Source organism: Coturnix japonica, chromosome 21, assembly GCF_001577835.2.
Source record: "Coturnix japonica isolate 7356 chromosome 21, Coturnix japonica 2.1, whole genome shotgun sequence".
Classification (NCBI taxonomy): Eukaryota; Metazoa; Chordata; class Aves; order Galliformes; family Phasianidae; genus Coturnix; species Coturnix japonica.
The window spans coordinates 2,883,186-2,903,260 of record NC_029536.1 but is presented as its reverse complement, the minus strand read 5'-3'; the positions used below and the strand labels follow the sequence as shown (position 1 = coordinate 2,903,260).

General features: G+C 43.0%; 1 protein-coding gene across 1 annotated transcript; it reads right to left on the bottom strand.

Annotated features, from left to right (window-relative positions):
• Positions 1-2,342: 2,342 nt before the first annotated feature.
• Positions 2,343-17,761, bottom strand: SLC25A33 (solute carrier family 25 member 33). The gene is given in 7 exon segments (XM_015882812.2): positions 2,343-3,340; positions 3,946-4,229; positions 5,584-5,650; positions 7,317-7,417; positions 7,675-7,752; positions 11,599-11,778; positions 17,546-17,761. Coding segments are annotated over 7 exon segments (921 nt in total). The 5' UTR covers positions 17,554-17,761; the 3' UTR covers positions 2,343-3,137.
• Between the last annotated feature and the right edge of the window lie 2,314 nt (positions 17,762-20,075).

Below are 20,075 nucleotides of genomic sequence, written 5' to 3'. Positions count from 1 at the left end.
GATCAATACACGGTTTTGAGGCAGGCAAGGAAAGTAAAAACGTGGCTTAGAATTATGAAAGTGAAACCAATAGAGAAATGAGACGACTTCCAGAGAATAAGCTCCTCACCAGATGTGCTTTCCCACCAAGCCACCCTCCTAGAGAGAAACACAAAGCCCGGCCACTCATTCTCCCCTTCCTGCCCATCTGAGCTCCCTTTGGTACCCCATAAGCAACACGCTGCACCATGTGGCAATTGGAACAGGAGCTAGAGTGCTGTGCAGGCAGTTTGCTACCTGTGAGCCAGCAATTGAGAACTGCTACTAGGGCTTTCCCATCTTGTTATACAGTGCCTTCATAGAGAGAGACTGAACCTCAACTGCAAGCTGTTCCCTAGTCAGGCTCACCCAGCAGCTCTCCCTTAGAAAGCAAAGTAACCCATACCTGTTTCAGCTCTGCCCCTCTCAGCACATCCAGATGGGAGTCACTGTTCTTACAGAACTAGAAGCAGTTGGTTTGACAGTCATGCCCTGCTTTTACATGAAGGTGAGAGGTATGAGACTGATCCTGCCTCAAACTGCACAGCTGTTTTTCTGGTTAAAGAAAGCAAACAAAAGAACTCTTCAGTGCAACCAACGGAATAGCTTAAAATGTGAGCAAACCAAGTTGGGCCAACATTATGTCTTTAAAAAGCTGAGTGGCAGTTTAGAACTGAGTTCAGCTGTTTAATTGCAAAGGAAAAGCCCATCACAGACAAATACTGTGCTGGAAGTAACCTCTTTAAACTTAAGCATGGTTGGGGTCTTAACCCCATTTCTATCTCCACACGCCCATGCATGGGAATGAATTACATGGAAAGGGGGATGAACACTGACTGTTTCCCATTGATAAACGGGAGGGGGATGCAATTTTCCTCATCCTTCTTCCATTGTTTAGCTGAATTACTTAGGGATTGTTTTATAAGACCAAATGAAGGCGGAAGTGCAACCCAGTCATTTGGCACGTCAAGTCTTTCAGCAGGAACTCCAAGCCTCCTGCACTCTAAAGCTTGTCTGTTCTTTCTGCAAAGGCCCTCCCTTCCTACTGACCGTATCTGTATTATCAGTCCAACCACTGATGCATTGTTTACCAGAGGTTTCCTTCTTAAAGGAACTAATAAAGAACTTGTGCAAAAGTAATTAAAAATGCTGACAAGGGGCACAGTCACAATACAAGTATCACAGCTCTCAGTGAACAGGCCATTTAGAGGGATGTCAAGGCAGTCGTGGTTGGCCAAAGGCAGGCACATCTTTTAGCATATGGCTTTTGGGAAGTATCATTTAGTCCCCTCATTCTTAAACGACTGCTCTAAAGCAGTCTGCACATCAGGCTAACTCTGTCTGAGAGAGCTGTGACGACACAGGAATACTAATTCAAGACAGCAAAGCTCAGAAGTTTCAGAGCAGCAGCACCACCAGTGCCCTGGTTCTTAAAAATAGAAGCAGCACTATGTGACAGTTCTGACTTCTATAGGGAGAGTAAAGCTTTTGCTGCTCATCATCTCCATTAAAGATGGCATCATCTCCATGTCAGTTTTTAGTTACTCAAATGTTTCTTATTTTAGCTTAAGGGTAACATGATATATTCTTTTCAGTGAAACATAATAGAAATCAGCTATTTTTGCACTGTTTTGCCTCATAATGAGGCACATACACATTTTACCCTATTTGCACTGTGCTCCTCCATCACGCTGATGTCGAATATGACATCATGTACCAGTCACCAGCTAGGTTCAGCTAGGTTCAAATTCATTGTATTTCTGCAACCAAATATTAACCTGAAAGCTTTCTCTTATAAAAGACAGCCCTACTCACTAACATGCTGTTTCTTAATGCTCTGCATGATCCTTCCAAGTCCGAAAAACATCCCTGCTGTATATGCTCCTTGAAGTCAAAGATGTCCATGAACACTTGCTTATGCTCAAGAGCTCAACACCTGCTCAGATGATGAGAAGCTTATTGTTCAGTTCAACAGCAGGGAGGACTGAAGCTGGGCTCAAATGCTGCCGTGTTTGTTTCAGCTGTCAAAGCAAATGACACTAATGAATAGGAGAGAACAGAAGAACCAAAGCAAAACACAGATCTTCTGATTTAAGTTCTCAAATATGTTATCCTGCTCACAGCAATTATTACACAGACTATCTTTTAATTACAAGTTACTACTGCAATACCAGCAGTGAAGGTATTACTGAAATTAGAAGTACATTTTAATGTTCACAAGAGGACCGATCGGATCAACTATGTAAGATATTTTATTTATAACTGAAAGGTAAGAACTATATCATGAGCACTGTTGAAGAATTCCCTTTTGATGTTGTGTTTTTGGGGGGGGGGTGGGCAGATATTGTGTTAATGGGAAATGTGAGCACTGTTGCACAAGACCGGCAGATCCTTCTTATTTCATTCTCTAAAGAAATCAAATGATGACAAAGAAAATATCTACACAGGCTTTATGGGTTTTTTGGTGGTAACTCCAGTGACATGACCAAGAGATAACAGTTCTCAGTTCCACTAGCAGTGCTGCTCTACAAAGACATGAAATAAATTATTCTTGAATGCCGTGAAATCCAGAACTGCATTCACAGTCTGTAGCATTTGAGACCAATCTTATCCTCTCTTCTACTTTCCAGGTTCCTAGCACCAAAAAATAAGGAAAATCCAACAGAAAAAACAGCTCCACAGTAGAAAGTAGTGCTAAAAAATGACACGACAGTAGTGGTAGGAAGACTAAGTTTCAAACTTCCAAGCCAATTCTTCAGTTTTAATACAGTTTTAATGAACATCAGTCCAAGAGACCACTTGATGGTATGAGGTACATTCCTAGACCACAATGGCTGTGCTTAAGGAAAAGGACAAACATATACTTAAATTAAATAGTGTAATTTAATTTAGTAGCTGCTTAATTATCATTAAGTTAAAAAAAAAAAAAAAGTTATAATTAACTATTAATGTTAACAACTCAAAACCTTTCAGAAAGCATGAATCCAAAAGGAAAACATCCAGCAGGTGATCACAGACCTGTAGTTCTTCCACCAACAATGTAACCTGTATCAGTCATTAAGGACAATTTGTTCAATGAAGAAATTGGTCTACAGTCAGTAGCAGCAGTCTTGGCTCTGCTACTTTACACGGTCTTCTAACAGATACACAATTAACTCATACGTGGACAACACAATGGCTGTGTTTGGTATTTGCCGGATAAGCTGGGCAAAAAGTCCTCTATAGAAGGCAAGATAGCCTTCCTCACGTGCTATCAGCCGTGCTGTCTGAATGAACGCCTTGTACTTCGTGCCTTCTTCTCGCAGTCGTGTCCGTATGACCTCTACAGAAAAGTCAAACAAGAGCCCAAAGTTAGCAAGACTTGCACCTTGTCAGAAACACGCCAAGATCAAAGAAAGGTATGCAAGGCCCAGGGACATTAAAACTTCCCTGCACCCACTGCCTGCTAGCCAGGGCTTTCAGACATGAAATCCTCCTGCATGCAGTGTCCTCCTTCAGGCAAGAAGGAAAGTCAAAGAGGGGTGCCCTTCCATGTGGAAGAAATGGATTATTTGCTTGGTCGAGCTGCTACAGAATGAAACACTTCACTGATACTCACGTAGCCAAAATTGCTCTATAAAACCACAGTGACATTCACTCATGGCATTCACTCATTTATCCAGACACACCACTCTTCACTCGTTGAGTGTTTCTCACCACTCAGTTTGCATGCATGCATCCTTTTCTGAGTTTGAATTGCTTCAGGTGTGAATTCAGATAACCAGATGATCAGAAAACAAACCTTCACCAATTTATTCACCTATTTGTTCTTCTAAACAATTACTCTCAAATTCCACAGACAGGAATTTTACAACCATAAAACTCATCGTTTGCCTTGTATTAGAGGCAACAGCTGTTCTGCAGTCACAAAAGGAAAAGTTAACGTACCGTGTGGATAAGCAATACATGAGGCACAGCCCTTGGAAACAGCAGCAGCAAACATCAGTCCAAAGAAGTTTGTGGAGCTCCTTTCGGTTCCATTAGGAGAAGAAGAGAGCAGCTGGACTTCCTTTAAGTGCTTTTTTAAACTTTCATAAATAGCAAAGCAGATAATGGTCTCAGAAATCCCAGCATAGGAGGCAGTCAGGCCCCTATAGAAACCACGGATACCTTCCATCTGGTAAACATATCTGGCACACTGCAGTGCATTCATTGGTTATGAACCTCTGACTCTAAAAACAAAAACAACAAAAACCAGAAAATATAATGAGCCCAGAATGAGAACAAAGGTTAAAACAAAACAACACAACACCAAAAATAAACCAACAAGAACTGATGGCTTTCAATCCTTTTCAATACTACAGAATGGTTCACTACCAAGTTTTACTTCAAATATCATCTAAGAAAGCTGCATAGAGCAGGACTATTATGCTGAGAATGCACACTTGGCTCTGCAAATTCATACATATGTGTAATAATTCCTACAGCTCCAGCGCTAACTAGTCTGTGACAGCTCACATCAACGCTTTACAAGTACTGAAGAGATGCTGCTTTATATTAAGCTACTAATTCCACTTAAAGCTATCTTCAGCAGGCCAACAGACATAAGTCTCCTACACGAGGAAAAATCTTTCATTTTAATAAGGCAGCATTCTGTTCCAAGGTGACACCCTGTGAAGTGCTGGAATTGAGGCTTATACATTATTTATAAGTGATGGTGTCTTAAAGGATCTTGCTTATTTCACATAAGACATCCTTGCAGGAAAGAATCTCCATTCGAAGGAGTCATGTTATTACCTGTATCCTTCATTGCTTCAATATCTACCAGTGACCGTGAATCGCTCAACTGGAAGATATTACTGTCCAATTCCCTCTCTGCCTTCAGGAGGTACGGTTAACTGTGATACAGTGCTGAAGGAAGTATGAGAACATTAAACCACTGCAACAGATTCTTGCTGCCTCTCGAACACTTTATGCAATGTTCGAAAACAAATCCTGCTTCATTAGAATTTGAAAAACATTACTCTTGCTGCTCCTAACTGCCTATCAGCAACCGTGGTGTGTTGCTGTAATACACGTATCTGTATGGTCTAAGGCCAGCACAGGAGATGTTGCCAAGTGGGACAAGGACTCCAAGCCATGTTTGGCTTCCCACGTGAGCTCCCCTGACCTTTCCATATCCTCTATTACTGCTGTATCAGAGAGCTTCAGTCACTGATGTATTCAGCCTCAAAACCAACCCCTGAGGTTCAGAAGACTTCTTAAAGCAGGATCTGAGGTCTAATTAATGCTATGCCTAAATTTACTGGAATTTTACAGTGGAACCAAAACATGAATCTAACTCAGGCTGGAGGCAGATTCCACATCCCTCTGTAGAAGCTGTGAGTCAGATTAAACCAACACCCAAAACCTAAATATCCAGCATGACCAGGTTGGTAGCTTCAAAGATGAAAGTGAGAACTAGGGAAATAGAACAAGATCTACCAAAGTCTAAACAGCTACCAGAAAAAAACATCTAAGTTTTTCAGAGTTTTCCAGAGGCTCTCTTAGCCATTTAGCAGCACCCCATCTCCTTCAGTTACTTACTTTCGTTCCAGCTGCATTCTGGTTTTCACCATCCATATAGGATTCATCAGGGAATTTGTGATAAAGGCTGAAAAAGTGAAAAGAAAAAGAGAAGTACAGCTGAATTCAGGTCAGTCTATTGCCATTGTTCAAACAAGCATGAACTAAATAACACTGTGCAGTGACAGCTCTAGTTACCAGCTGCAGAGGTTTCAAACATACAGGTGTGTAGCTTCAAACCTGTCTCCAGCCAGAGAAATATATTAAGGTATCAACCAATGGCCTTAAGGGCTCTTTCCTTTTTGTACCTAAGTACTTTGTGTTTCCAAAGACTGCTGCAGGCAAGACAGCTTACTTACTGACTGTGCTTTAGAAAACCAGATAGGGGAAACATGCATTTATTAGTCTCTTGCTTTCCCCAAGGCTCTAGGTGGTGCCATTGAGCTGTCTCATTAACTGAATCCACCCACAACTATGGGGTTAGTTTGGCAAACGTTTTCAAGGATCGCTCTGCTGACTGATACTTGAATTAGTGGAGCTGTTCTGCAGTATTCTTCCAATAAAAACAAGCTATTTCCTTATCCTGGGAGGAAAAAATACAACAAACCAAAGTAATTTGGCTAGAACAGTATCAAAAGTTTGCTGATGTCTATTAATTTTTGCTTTAAACTGTCCAGAGATATTTTTGTAGCATTTCAGCTGGAACAAAAGTTTATCCTCAGTTAGCAAACAAGAACCCAGAAACATTTTGAGGTGTCGAACAGTAAAATGGTTCCTCTGCAAATAAGGTAAGCTCAGAGCTAGCAAACTCCTGGGATCAAGCTCTGTGAAGTCTATGTTTGGCTTCCTCCAAAAGCTGATTTTAGAATATTTCACTAACATTGAAAGTCTTCAATTAGAAAGACATTCAAGCACATGTTTCTATCAGTTTCACTTGTGCCAGCAATTCCTAAAACCCTTCCTCAATGCTCAACGTGGCCGAACCATTGAAGTTTAAACAAATAAAGAACACTGCCATAACTTAGTCACAAGGGTACTGTTGAGAAAGCACTGTGCCAACAGCGTATGACTGTATTGTCAACTGGTACATTGGCACAAACATGTGCAAAAGCTTTGCTACAAACTTTAGATAGGTGGTTATTCAAATTGGATGCTAAGAAGAGCAAATTTACCCCTTTTTAGTCATGTTATGAAACACCAAGTTAAACTCTTCAGAGTGTGTTCCTTAACAGTCTCCAAAGCAATCCTGCCAAGTACTCCTGTCTGTTTGTGAGAGAACGAGATGTTTCCAGGCTCACAGATTTTATTTATAGTCTCTGAACTTTGGCTCATTAAGAGCACCTTACATATATTGCTGTTTCATGATCTCAGCTACATCTCCTGATCTCACCCTTTTATGGAGATGATTGCTGGATATATTTCCTGGAAAGTAAATCCTCTATTATAATGTTTTCTAGATCTAGAAGCTTGTACAGATGTCACAATTATCCACAGACCACAGTCAGGAATTAGATCTATCAGCCTGGACTGACAGACTGAAAGTCCAGTCTATATCTTATGATAACTTCCATTCATTTTCTAGCTACTGAGAGAGACAGAACAAGACTTGTATTGATAACAGCTTGGAATACACAATTGAAAAAATTAAGGTGCATCTCAGAGCCATGCAGATACCAACATGGCAGCTGCTGTTAAGGGGCTGGATGCTGGAGTATTGCTGCAGACTGTATGGAAAGTGAATTACAAACACATACCTGCAGAACCTGCAGAACAGATGTGCACAATGTTGCTGTTGGGTACAAAAATGCCATTAAATCGCTCTTTGGCTTTGGAGTAGCATGCAAAATAGACAGCTCTGTGGAAAAACAAACAAAGAACAGAAGAAAAGCAATATAATACGCATGACATCAAGTTAGGTACATTGCAGTTATTACCTGCCCTAGAAAAAACAAGACTCTCTAAAAAGACCCGAAAGCTGTGCAGTCTGATGCTTTGCAAAGCACAGTTTATGGATGGGATAATTCTATGACCTATTCTTCTACATTGTGAATGGGTTACAACATTTGGGTTGATGCTTTAAATGTGTCTTTTAGCAACAGCTTAACTATTTACCTCGATGGTGCAACTCCAACCAAGTTTGGACCCAGACCTCGGAAGAGTGACCTTGGTCCTTCTTTTTCCAGAATCGACCTTAAAATAAAAGCAAACAGAGGAAGAAAAGGGATAGTATTTAGGTCAGAAGTTACGCTTTTTGTTCTGGCAGACAGTCAGCCAAACAAACTGTGCTAAAGAAGTCAGTGTTAATTGTGAACTTACTAGTTTCCAAACTGCACAAAAGAGTTGGAAGAAAATTAGCAGGATTATACACTACTGAATAAACACCACTGTGCTGTAAGACTTCAGTGCACTACAGGTGAATGTGTGTCATATGACAGAAGGTTATGATTTCCATTTCTGAAAGCTGAAAGAAATCAAACTCAATAGCTTCACAGAGAACCCAACACTAGCTGACCGAAGAACAAAGAATACTTTTGTCACTCTGTATCCAAGAAATTTAAGCAGTTGAGGAGTTTGCTGCCTGAATAGAGGCACAGAAAGATTCAAAGCTACCAGCACTCTTTCCCCTTTCACTATTAGTGGCATTTTTTTCCCAGAGTGGAAGCTGAGTGCTGCACCCTTCCACAAGCTGTTCTCCCTGGTAGTTCAGAGTAACTGTCCTCATTTTGAGGGCATTCAGAAGAGTTCATAGCATCATTCTAAAGGATGCTACAAACTACAGAGTTTGCGTCACCAGATTTCATGACCAGGTGTAAAGCAGGACAACAACCACATAATGTCTTCCTGTAGTTCTGCAATTGCTACAGCCTAAGTTTCCACAGCCACTTCCATTTCTTTCTCCCCATATCTTGGAAGACATGTTCATCTAGGACTTCTATGATAGTCCTGTCAAGCCCTGTGCTTGCTCAGGTGCCTCACTGAAAAAGACTTAATCTTACACAATTATTTGCCCTATTAGCAGAGGACACATTCAGAAGGATTGAATTAACACCCAAACACCGGTAAACAACCAAGTATTCACCAGTGAGAGCCAGGGATGGTCCAGTAATCACTGGGGCTCAGTGCACAATCTGCTACACTAGACCTCAACAGAAAGAAAGGCTCATCACGTGAAAACCATGCAATAAAATCCAGATAACACCAGGTTCCAGGGGAAGTTCACGTGCATCTGTTTGTACTGTCCAGTTCTCAGAGTTTGCTTTCTAGGTCATTAGCACTGTTGGGAATGTTCCATGCAGATTCCCAAAACAAGCTCATTAGGCAGAAGAAGATGCACAGGAGCTCCTGAAATGTGGTGGGTTTTTTTTCTGCAGTGAAGTAGAACTTTCTGTGTAAACTCCAGAGCTGAGTGTCTCCAAGGAGACAGATCCACCAACTACTCCTTCTTTGTCATTTAACAGTCACGACTGCAGCTTCCAGCTGGGGTGACTCATGAGAATCTTAAAGGGATTAGACAAAAACAGCCTGTCCTTCTGGAGTGCTTCTATACAGCAGCAGGCTTAACCTGCCCTCCTGAGTACCTACTTTTTTTCTATTTACAGCAGTTAAGGGGCTTTCATATATTCAGCATCATTAAGTCTCATAGAACAATTCTATATGTAGGGCTCTAAAGGGCTGCTTCCTCAGACATAGTTTTCCTAAAAGAGAGGATCTAAGTCACATCCAGTTTGGCCAGATATGTACAGTCAGAATTGAGAAAGGGGTATGAGAGTACAGGAGATCTAACCTACTCCTCTTTCTTCATAGGTTTGTGTTGCATCAGAAAGATCACAATCAATAGCACCACCTGTACTTCACAGACACTGTCAGCAAGGGAATATCAGATTGCATGATTTCATTCTCACTTCTTAATCCTCTGGACTAAATAGGTCAAAAACGTGGTGATAGATGCAGCTGAGCAATTCCTCAAGTCAAATGAAACCAAGGTCATAGACAGCACAGAAATTCTGGGGTGAAGTGAAAATCAACATTTGTCAACCAAATTTAATGAGCTTAATAAATACATTAAAAGGTTGACTTAATTTTAAGCCATTTCTTCTCCCCCAAAAGGGAGATCTCAGAGAAAAAAAGGACATATTAACTAATAGCCTCCCATGTCTAAGTCATTATTTCCTTTAGTAACAGCTGCCTTTAGTCCAGTGCTGCAAGGCAAAAAAGTAAAAAGGGAAAGGAGAAGAAAATCGAAGGCAATTGGCACTGAGTAATATTTTTGGTCACGAATTGCTGTAGATTCACCACTGATTATACAAAGTGTTTGGCATGGGAAAGAAGCTCTGTTTATAATAGAAACTCAAGTCCCAGAATGACTCTAGGCATCTCGTTCTGCAGGGAATATGAGTTAGCACTGTACTGTTACATAACTGTGCAGCTTCTCCTCAGGCAACCTGCCAAGTGTGTTGGCCTTACATAAATCATTCAACTTGTTTGCTAGTCAGTATTTTCTTTGGCATTTCTATTACCTGATCTAAGCAGGACCATTCTGCGTTACCCAGTGATGTGCTCAGTGATCCAAATAAACTCAATGCAGTCTGAACCATAACTTTGGGCTGTGGTCAATGGCTCTGCGTCCAGGTAGAGGCTGGTGGCAAGTGCTGTTACCCAGGAGTCTGTCTTTGGACTGGTACTTTTTAACACCTTTATCAGGCACATAGATGATGCAATAGAGTGCACCCTCAGCAGGTTTGTGGATGACACCAAGCTGAGAGGCACAGTTAATACAGAAGGAAGGGATTCCTCCTGAAGGAACCTCAACAAGTTCAAAAGGTGGATCCATGTGATCTTAATGAGGTTCAAGGAAGCCAAGTTGGGCTGCATCAAAAGAGGGGTGCCCTGACAGGTTAAGGGAGATGGTTGTCCCTCTCTACCCTTGTAAGTCCCCATTCAAAGTACTGCATTCAGGTCTGGGGCTCCCTGATAAAAAAGAAGCACAGAATCTTTTGGAGTAGGTCCAGAGCAGGGTCACACATATGATCAGAGGGCTAAAGCACCCCTCATACAAAGACAGGCTGGGCTTGTTCAGCCTGGAGAGAGAAGGCTCCAGAGAAACTTCACTGTGGCCTTCCAATACTGCATTTATAGACAGGGTTGCCCCTTCTTATATGCTGAATTCAGCACTTGCCCTTTTTAAACTCCCTGTGGTTGGTGATTGCCCAGCTCTCTGATCTGTCCACATCTTTCATTCAAGACCTCCCCAGTAGGGTCAGTTTTGAAGATGGATCATTGACTGGTATGCATCACAAAACACAGAGAATCAGAAACCTCATTACAACACTGGCCCATTAAGGAGGGGGAAAGGCTGCAGACTCTCACCTTTAAATGAAGCTCCAAAAAAGGAGAAATCAAAACTTTACTTCATCAACCTGTTAAATAGCATGGGCAGCAATAGTAACAAGTATCATTCCAGCTACTCAAGGAAAACTGGGAATGGCTCCAGGAAAGCCAGAGTGCATAGTTCATTCAGTCCTTCAACCACAGTGCCAAGAATTGGCCCCAACTAGAAAGGATTACCTGCTCTGTTGTTCAAAGTCTTCCTGTTATTGAAAGAAAAAAAAAAAAAGAAAAGAAAAAAAAAACCCTTTTCTTCCAGAATATTTTGATAGTTCTTGCAAGTTAAAGCATGTTAAACATAAGGCTTGGAGTACACAGTGTGTATTGACTCCTAGAACGTAATAACTACAAAAAAACCCCTCAAAAGTAGATTAAAAATAACACTCCCAGACACTTACCCAAATCAATGTGCTTTAGAAAGCTTCTGAGTGCTAGAAATAATTCTGTGGAAGCTTAAAGGAACACTCAGGAACTTTATGCAGATTTAAAAGAATAATTGATCGTTCTACTGCTGAATCCAAAAGCCCAACTGACATGTATCCTTGCAGTGCAATTCTGGAGCAAAATATGCATTCCTTGTTTGAACTGAGGAATCAAGACTCAGATCAGTAGTGTCAATTAATATCAAAGGACCAGAGGAACAGTACTCACTTAAGAACACTACAGAGCCCAGGTGTAACAGATGTTGGCCTGACCATTCCTTCACCACTGATGGTCCCAAGCTGGACTTGTGGGTAATAGACAGTCCGAAAGGCTAGTTTTGAAGACTGGAGCCTCGTCTTTATTACTTCTAAGGGACAAGTAAAGATGGCGCCAACTGTTCCGCCACATCTGTAAAACACAATTTAAATAGAAGACAGTCAGTAAAATATAGCTGCACGGATACAACAAGTCACAAGAGCACTACGGCATAAATAAAAAACTGAATAACTGACCCCAAATGCTCCACACTGTGGATAAATTAACAGGAAGCAGAGCTGTTTCCACATCAGGCAAGGGAGACTGTTCCCAAGCCCTGGGGGAAGGGTGAGGGTTTTTTTACTGTAGAGTTTCACACAATTAATTAAATGTTCTGTACCACACTGCACAAAAAATAAGGTTCCAAACCCTCTCTCATGACATCTTTCCCAGGAAGGCAGGCTAAGGCTGACATTGAGGATCATGCATCAGCTTCTTACTGAGATTGGGATGATATCTGAACGTTCCACTACACTGATGCAAAGCCACCAGCAGCCATTACTTCTATCACATTAGAGCTGCCTGTTCTGCTGCAGAGGCCATGCTCATCTTAATGCAGTCAGTGTGGCTCAGAAAAAGGACTCTGGGCCAAGAACACACAAGTGCACGAGACCCAACTCTCATCAGCGACCTTGGTCAAACATTTCGCTCTGTCGCTGATCCTCAACCACATTTGAACATCTCTTCTGCGAAACCTGACAACTAAACACTATTCTGAGGATGGCTAAAAAGAACAAGTTAACTTAGATTTAGTTTTATTACACTAACATGTTTTGATTTGGGAAGACTTGCGAGTTTGGTTTTCTGTTGTTTTTTTTTTCCTTTTCCAAAGGCGTTTCCTTTGGAACTGACAAGGAGATGTTTGCTTTGTTTGAACAATTATCTAAGTATGTTATTCCTTCAAAAATCTGTGTTTAGACTTTCCTTGGAAAACAGCAAGAGTCAACAGCTTCACTTCTTTTGATGTTAATGTCAATTTGTGATTTAAGTGTCTTTCCATTTCAGATACAATTATCCAAAAGAATAAACTGATATGACCAAGCCTGACAATCTGATTGAACAGCAGCACTTCAATGAGTTTCTCCTCTAAGGTCTTTCTCCTTCCTCTTTCCTGATTAAGGGAGAGAGAACCAATTTGAGAAAATCTTTACATTGACTGTGACAAATCCTGTAAGAAAGTGCTTTGCCTTCATCTCTTTCACACCACTGAGATTTGAGTGTTGAATAAAGTCACAGAGCTGTTTATGGAACTAGGTGTGTGCCACTTGGATCAAGAATGACGGTGTTCACAGAGACCTCATCAGGATGTTCTGTGTACTGAAGGAGAGCTTGGACACAAGCCTTTTGTTCTGTCAGTACCACTTCAGTTTATCTTTCTGTCTTGTTAGATGCTCCTCAGGTCGCTCTCATGCCTCAGCTCAGATCTAAGAAACAGGAAGGTCAGGAATTGTTCCTCCAGCAAAACTTTTCACATTCCCAGATCTCAGACCTTTAGATCCAAGGACAAAGTGTTCTGAGGGTTCCCTTTGTAGATCCACACTGTCACTCTCCCCTCTACATACATCCAATACATAAATGTATACAATGAACACTCGAATGATCACCATACTCAGGAAAACAGCAAGTCTGAGTTCTAAGAAAACCACTTGATTTCCTTAATTGCTAATTCACCTACACTACTGTGTTTACTATCCTCATTTATAAACATCAGAACAATACTCTCATTGTAATGCTCCATAAACTCAGAACGCTGAAATTCCATTTGCCTTTTCTGACCCACCAGCTGCTCAGGCTACAGTGACATCTTGCCATCACATTTTTGAGCCTCCCTGGCATGCTCCCTCCTGCATCAGCTGTCTTCTTTGCTTCATGGCTCCCTTCTTGAATTCCATCCTTTCAGTTTGATAATCCAGTTAATTTATGCCGACTTGAATATTTAAGTACCTCTGGGAATGTATATGCAATCCCTTGATATTCAACACAATGAATCACTATCTGCACCATCAGTTTTAACAGATCAGAGTTAATGTTGTCAACATGCCATTTAAGAAAAAAACATTATCTAAAGGAGCAGTACTCAGAATGTCAATAGGATGCATAAATCATGCCCCAAATATAAATACACAGCAGATAGTTCAACTAGGGACTTTGACGTATTGGACATCTTGTTCAGATGAGCAGATTTTTCTCCACATGGGAATTTGTTTCCATCATATCCTGGTGTTGCTCTGTTCCCTGAAAGATGGCTGAATAACATGCTGTGCATAAAAGAAACACTTTGTATTCCTAGGGTGTTCCAAATACCTTCATGTGGGAAGGAAAAACAACAGCCAGCCTCTCTCAGCTACATAAACAGCCCTAACCCTGAAAGATTCAGCTGTGAATATGCAGCCAAATACACTTGATTTGGGAAGATGGAGGTTCTGTCCTGACTGCAGCTTTAAGCCTTAATTCTGATTAGGATGAGGTTTTTAATGAGATACCATGCAGAACTGCAGTTCCAGAGATGTGAGCAGCGTTCAGCACAATTACCCTCCTGCTAAAAGCCCAACAATCTCTGCATCTGCCTTTAGTCAAGAGGCAGAGACGTGCTTAGAAACAAAACACCAGGGTATGCCATCTTTAACAAGTCACATAACAAGGGCTTCCCAGCCCTGCTCTGCATGCATCACACACACACAGATCCCTTCAGTGTGAGACACCCAACAATGCATCAGCTTGGGCCTATTGCAAACTGCCAGAAAAATGGTATTTATACTTCAGGCTACAAATACATCCCCTGGATATACGAGTAGCCAGGTGGATTTTACCACTGGAGCAGTAAAACAGATCTCTGAGTTGTCATGTTCAAACAGAGGAACTAAGAAAAGCACGTTTCATTACCCCAAGCCAAGGGCTGTTTATGGAGATACTGATATAGAAGATGCCAAGTAACTTAATTAAGAGCAGGGATTATTTCATTTGGTGCTACTGACTGGGCCCCTCTGATGGATGCAGGACTGCTGAATTCAGTGGCACTACCAGCACAAAGCACTGCACTGCAGCATCACTGCATCGGCTTTCCTTGAAGGCAAACTAAGATGAGCCATTTTCCCCCTGATTTTCTTTGTGATAGGGATTTCATTCTGTTTTTCTGACGTGGCCATAAGCAGCGAAGCAGGTTGCATGTTTGATATTCAGTATTGCATCATCAAGAGTGTAAACAACGTGAGGTGCTGTATTCCCAGAAGCCATAGAGAACTCACCTTTAAAACAACACAGACTGTTCTTTACAGTTTTGAGATATTAAGCACCTCCAGCAAATAAAGCTGTCACCAGGTGTGTGCATTGCTACCAGCACTTGGCATTCTTCAGCCTGATGCACTGTTGCTGATCATCATCAAGCAGATGAGAACCTAAACCAGATATGGGGCTCAAAGACAGAAAATCTCCTTATCAGCTTAAGAGCTATTCTGGACCATATGCAGCATAACAGAAACAAATACTTCAGGTCAAGGCTGCTTCTCTCCATTCTACAGATAGAAATATTGTCTCCCACATGGTTTGTCAGTATCAAATCACTTAACAATCCTTTCCGGAATACTCTTCCAGCTCCTTTCCAGGTGGCTTAAAGCTTTGCTTGGTGTCTCAGGTCGCCTTCCACAGCAACAGCAGAAAGGAGTTACAGAGTTAAGCCTCAACAGCAGACAGAAAAAGTCACAAATGTGATTTTGTTCATAAAAAGTTTCTCTAGTCTGAGCAAAAAACCTCTTAGTGAGGTTCAAGAACAGACATCACTCAGAACCTGTACAAAATAAATCACTGTAAGGAGTTGGTTCAGTTTTTGCTCTGCCTTTAAGGATCACTTTAAGGCAAATCCCTGTAGCAAACAATATTATTACAGCTGGAAAGACAAAATGGAGTCACCTCTGCTGACGCCTGAGCCAAAGTTTTCCCCAAACAAAAATAAGCAAGAACTCCATTGACTTCAGCAGAGGAGGAGGAACCCAGACTTGAAAGCAGCTTGCATTTGTTGTGCAACATAAACATAATCCTATTTGTTGCTTCTGAAACCCTTCCTGCCCTCAGAGTCCTCTTCCCATCAATATCCCAAGACCTTTTGGTCTGCTGTCATTACTGCGAATCTTAAAATGAACAGACAAACAAGAGGAAGTCAATGACTCTGTTTCTATCTGTAAGCAAGTTGACTTGCGTTTTTTATGCACACTTAAGGAATTGAATTGCATTTCCTTGAGATCTGACACACCACCCCACACTCATTTGGCAGGAAACTACCAATAAATCCCTAGCAAAATGATTGAAGTGAATGAGCTCCTCTAGCTTCACCTGTAAAAAAGTATTTTAGCATGGATGGCTCAGCATCTTGCACAACTTATAATGTGGTCTGAGCTTCCAGCATTTCTTCTACAGGAGGGGATAATTCTATCCAAGGTCCTGGTTCTGCAGGTTCTGTATGGTAAGACATCACAATACAGCTTGTTTATTATAAGGGTACTCTAAGACATGATGTGCAAACATAAAGGTATTGGAAAGACTGAGGAAGCAGGTGGGTAGGTAATGCATTATACACAAATAAACCCTTATATGCACAGGGCAAACACCTCAGCATCAGCTGGTGCACAAGCAGAAAAACTGTATTTGCTATCTCATTGTCCTTTCTGTAATACCACAGTCTGACAAATGACGGTGCATTTTTCTATGTCTCCATAACACGTTCAGAACAAGGATCAGATTCAATAATAAATCTGCAAAGGCCTGTATGCCCTAAAAGCCCATCTCTCTCCTCCACGCCACACTTTCAGTGTTGATTTAAAAATGGATCAATCTTATTATAACCAAGAAGCCAGGACGATATTTTCTGCTGTGCTTCTATTCTTTCCAACCATGCTCTATCAAAACCAGCTTGGACCTAATGACTTCCCAGCTACAGAACAGAAGATGTCTCCTAGAGAAAGAAGAGACTGTTACAGAATAACTAAGCAAGATGTTGAATGTTCAGGGCTAAATTCAAGCACCAATGAGTTTACAAGTCCAATTTATTGTGTGAGGAGTTATATGAGGACACCTGGAGCTCTGGGCAGGCATGGTTACTATCCCAACTGGCTGCATGGGTACATCCAGGTCCAGTTTCTTGCACAGGATCCAGCAGAGTGAAAAAACAACAAGGAGACAGTACTTACAATAGCAAAACTATTGAAGTCATCAGAGGAAAGGCCATGTGCCTGAAAACCTTGCCTTTGTTGGCTTTAATATTTGTATTAAATGAACTTACTGCTTCATGGCCAACCTCCTCTCTCTGTCTAGCAACAGAAGCAGCAATGTCTGCTATTTAAGCAGATCAACTCCAACAATAGATTTCATGTGGGCTTCTGAACTTTGTCAGCTGGCAGTCACTACAGATATCCCACTGCTCAGTTAGCTTAAACCATTAAAGAAAAGATTTCTGACACAGACAGAGCCACTACATGCCTAATAGGTGGGTGGGATTTTCTTGCTAGATTTTTTATATATATATATATATTTAATGTATACATCATAGCGTTTTTACCAGACTTCAGCTAAAATTAGAGGCTATCTCACAAGGGTGGGCATTTTTGTCTATTTCATCCCAGGCTCTCAACACAACAACAACCTCACAACCCCTTGAAAGAGCAAAAAAGCTCTTTTTTGCTCTTATTAAAGACAAAGCAGCAGCCCAGCACGCCAGGTCCATCATGCAGCGGTACCAGGGCCTTCTCTACCTCTTCCTTTCCTTCTCTGCCTCTTCCTTTCCTTCTCACTGAGAATTTCTTTCCTTCTCACGCCCTATTCGATATAACCCCAACCGGAGGCTCCCGCACATCGCAGCCCACACACTCACCCCTCCATCCGTGCGGCCACGGCCCATCACCGCGCACCGGGCCGGCAAGGCAGCACCGAGCCAGAACCGAACCCAGCCGAACGAGATTTTGAATTAAAAGCAGCCCATCGCCGCGGCACCGCGAACCGCGAGCCCTTAGAGCGCATCGGGAGCTGGGAGCGGAGCCGGCCTCCGTTCTTACGGCCACCGAGCTCCCCTCGGGAGCAGCCCCTCCGCACTCACCCCCCGGCGAAGAGATGCAGCAGCGTGTTCTCCTGCGGGCCGCCCGCCATAGCGCTGCCCTTCGGGTTCCGGCTGCACGGCCGGTCCCGCTGCCAGCACAGACGCGCAGGAAACGCCTCCTTCCGGCGGCTGCGAGTTTGCGTGTAATGAGTGGAAGCAGCGCGACCCTAGTGCGCATTAACATGCAAGAAGATCAGGAGTCACATAAGCACACACGCATTGTGGATGTCCCATCCCTGCAGGCATTCAAGGCCAGGCTGGATGTGGCTCTGGGCAGCCTGGTCGGCACCTGTACAGGCTGGGAGGAGTGGGCCTTGAGAGCAGCTCGGCAGAGAAGGACATGGGGGTCCTGATGGATGAAAGACTCAATATGAGCCAGCAGTGCGCTCTGGCTGCCCGGAAAGCAAAAGGGATCCTGGGCTCCATCAGGAGAGGGGTGGTCAGCAGGGACAGGAAAGTGATTCTCTCTACTCTGCTCTTGTGAGGCCCCATCTGTTGTACTGTGTCCAGGTGTGGAGCCCTCAGTACAAAAAAGACATGGAGATTTTGGAAAGGGTCCAGAGGAGGGACAGGAAGATGATGAGGGGGCTGGAGCACCTCCCCTATGAGGACAGGCTGAGGGAGTTGGGTTTGTTCAGCCTGGAGAAGAGAAGGTTGCGGGGTGACCTCATTGCAGCCTTTCAGTACCTGAAGGGAACTTACTCCCAGGAGGGGAGTAAACTCTTGGAAAGGGCTGACAATAGCAGGACACGGGGAAATGGTTTTAAGTTAAAAGAGGGAAGATTTAGGTTGGATGTTAGGGGAAGTTCTTCACTAGGAGAGTGGTTAGGTCCTGGAACAGGCTGCCCAGGGAGGTTGTGGATGCCCCGTCCTTGGAGGTGTTCAAGACCAGGTTGGACGGGGCCCTGGGCAACCTGATCTAGTAAAGGCGTATGTTTGGTGGCCCTGCCAGGCAGGGGGTTGGAACTACATGATCCCTGAGGTCCCTTCCAACCCGGGTCATTCTGTGATTCTGTCATTCTGGTCTGCTGGTTGGTGACCCTGGACATAACGGGGGGTTGAAACCAGATGAGCATTGTGGGTCAATGCAGTCCCCCACATCAAAACCAGTTTAAGGCGACAATGTTATGCTCCCAGTCCCACAGAAACAAAGCAGGCCTTCTCACAGCGCACACATGTGCACAAACACCCAGCTGTGGAGAGCTGGGATGTGGCAGGAGGTTATTTCCAACCCACCAACAAACTTGGGAAAACAGCTCCTAGATCAAATGGGTTGGTGAAGCCTGAGCAGGTTTACAGCATGGAAACAGGAAACCTGAGGGGCAGAAGAAAATGTGTTTGACATAGGGGGCAAAGAGAGGGAAATCAGTGTTTGTGAACAACAGTGAATGGGGCATATGAGAGGTCTGGTCAGCTGTTTTACAGGCACAGAGAAGCGGGGGAATCTGATCCTGCAGAATGTGCGCATGTGATGGGTGCCCTTTCCCTCAGCTTGTTTTTTTCTGTTGCTATTCCTGTTCCTTTCCTCTCTCCCTGCCCTTATGCTGTACATGCTCTGCAAATGTCGCTTGGTAACTGGGCAGTGGGCTTGTCTGCAAGGCAAAGGGCCAAACAAGAGCAAGTGCAGCTGCCAGATAGAAGGGAAGAGCTCTTTGTCTTGGGCAGCAGCCCACGCAGGGAGGTGTGAGGGAGGCGTAGGCTCAAGGCAGCCACTCATCAAACAGCTTCCCAGCAAACTGCCTGGACAAGGACTTCTAGCAGGGCTGCCTGAGCCCTGAGACCCAGGGAAGGATATGTCCAGAGCTGAGCTGCTTTTAAACACGGCCATTTGGAGTCGGTTCACTGCCTGTCGCGGTGGTGTTACGAATGCAGGAGACAGATCAGGTTGTACTTCCCAGTATTAAAGCTGTAGGGACAGATTTCCATTTCCTTTGTTTCTATGAGGCTAAGGTAGGACAGACAAAGGTCAGAAAACCTTAGGCTGTTTATAGCCTTTGGTCTAAAGTGTGTTCTGCATCCTACGATGTCTTACAAATGTTAAAGAGAATCAGCTATAGAAAATATCCATAAGGGAAGCCAGCAGCACAGCACCTCCCTGTTCCCCTTCTAACCCATGACACCAAATCTGAGTTTAGCTGGTTCTTTGCTAGCTTAGGTGAGCAACAACTGATGCTACAACATTGTTTTCCACTAGGTGGCAAATGATCATTATGAAATTTACTGCTTACCCTATTTACCATTGCCAGCAGCAACGTGGTAGAAAAGACTAACCTAATTGTATTGTCAGGCTCAGTGAGGATTTGTTACA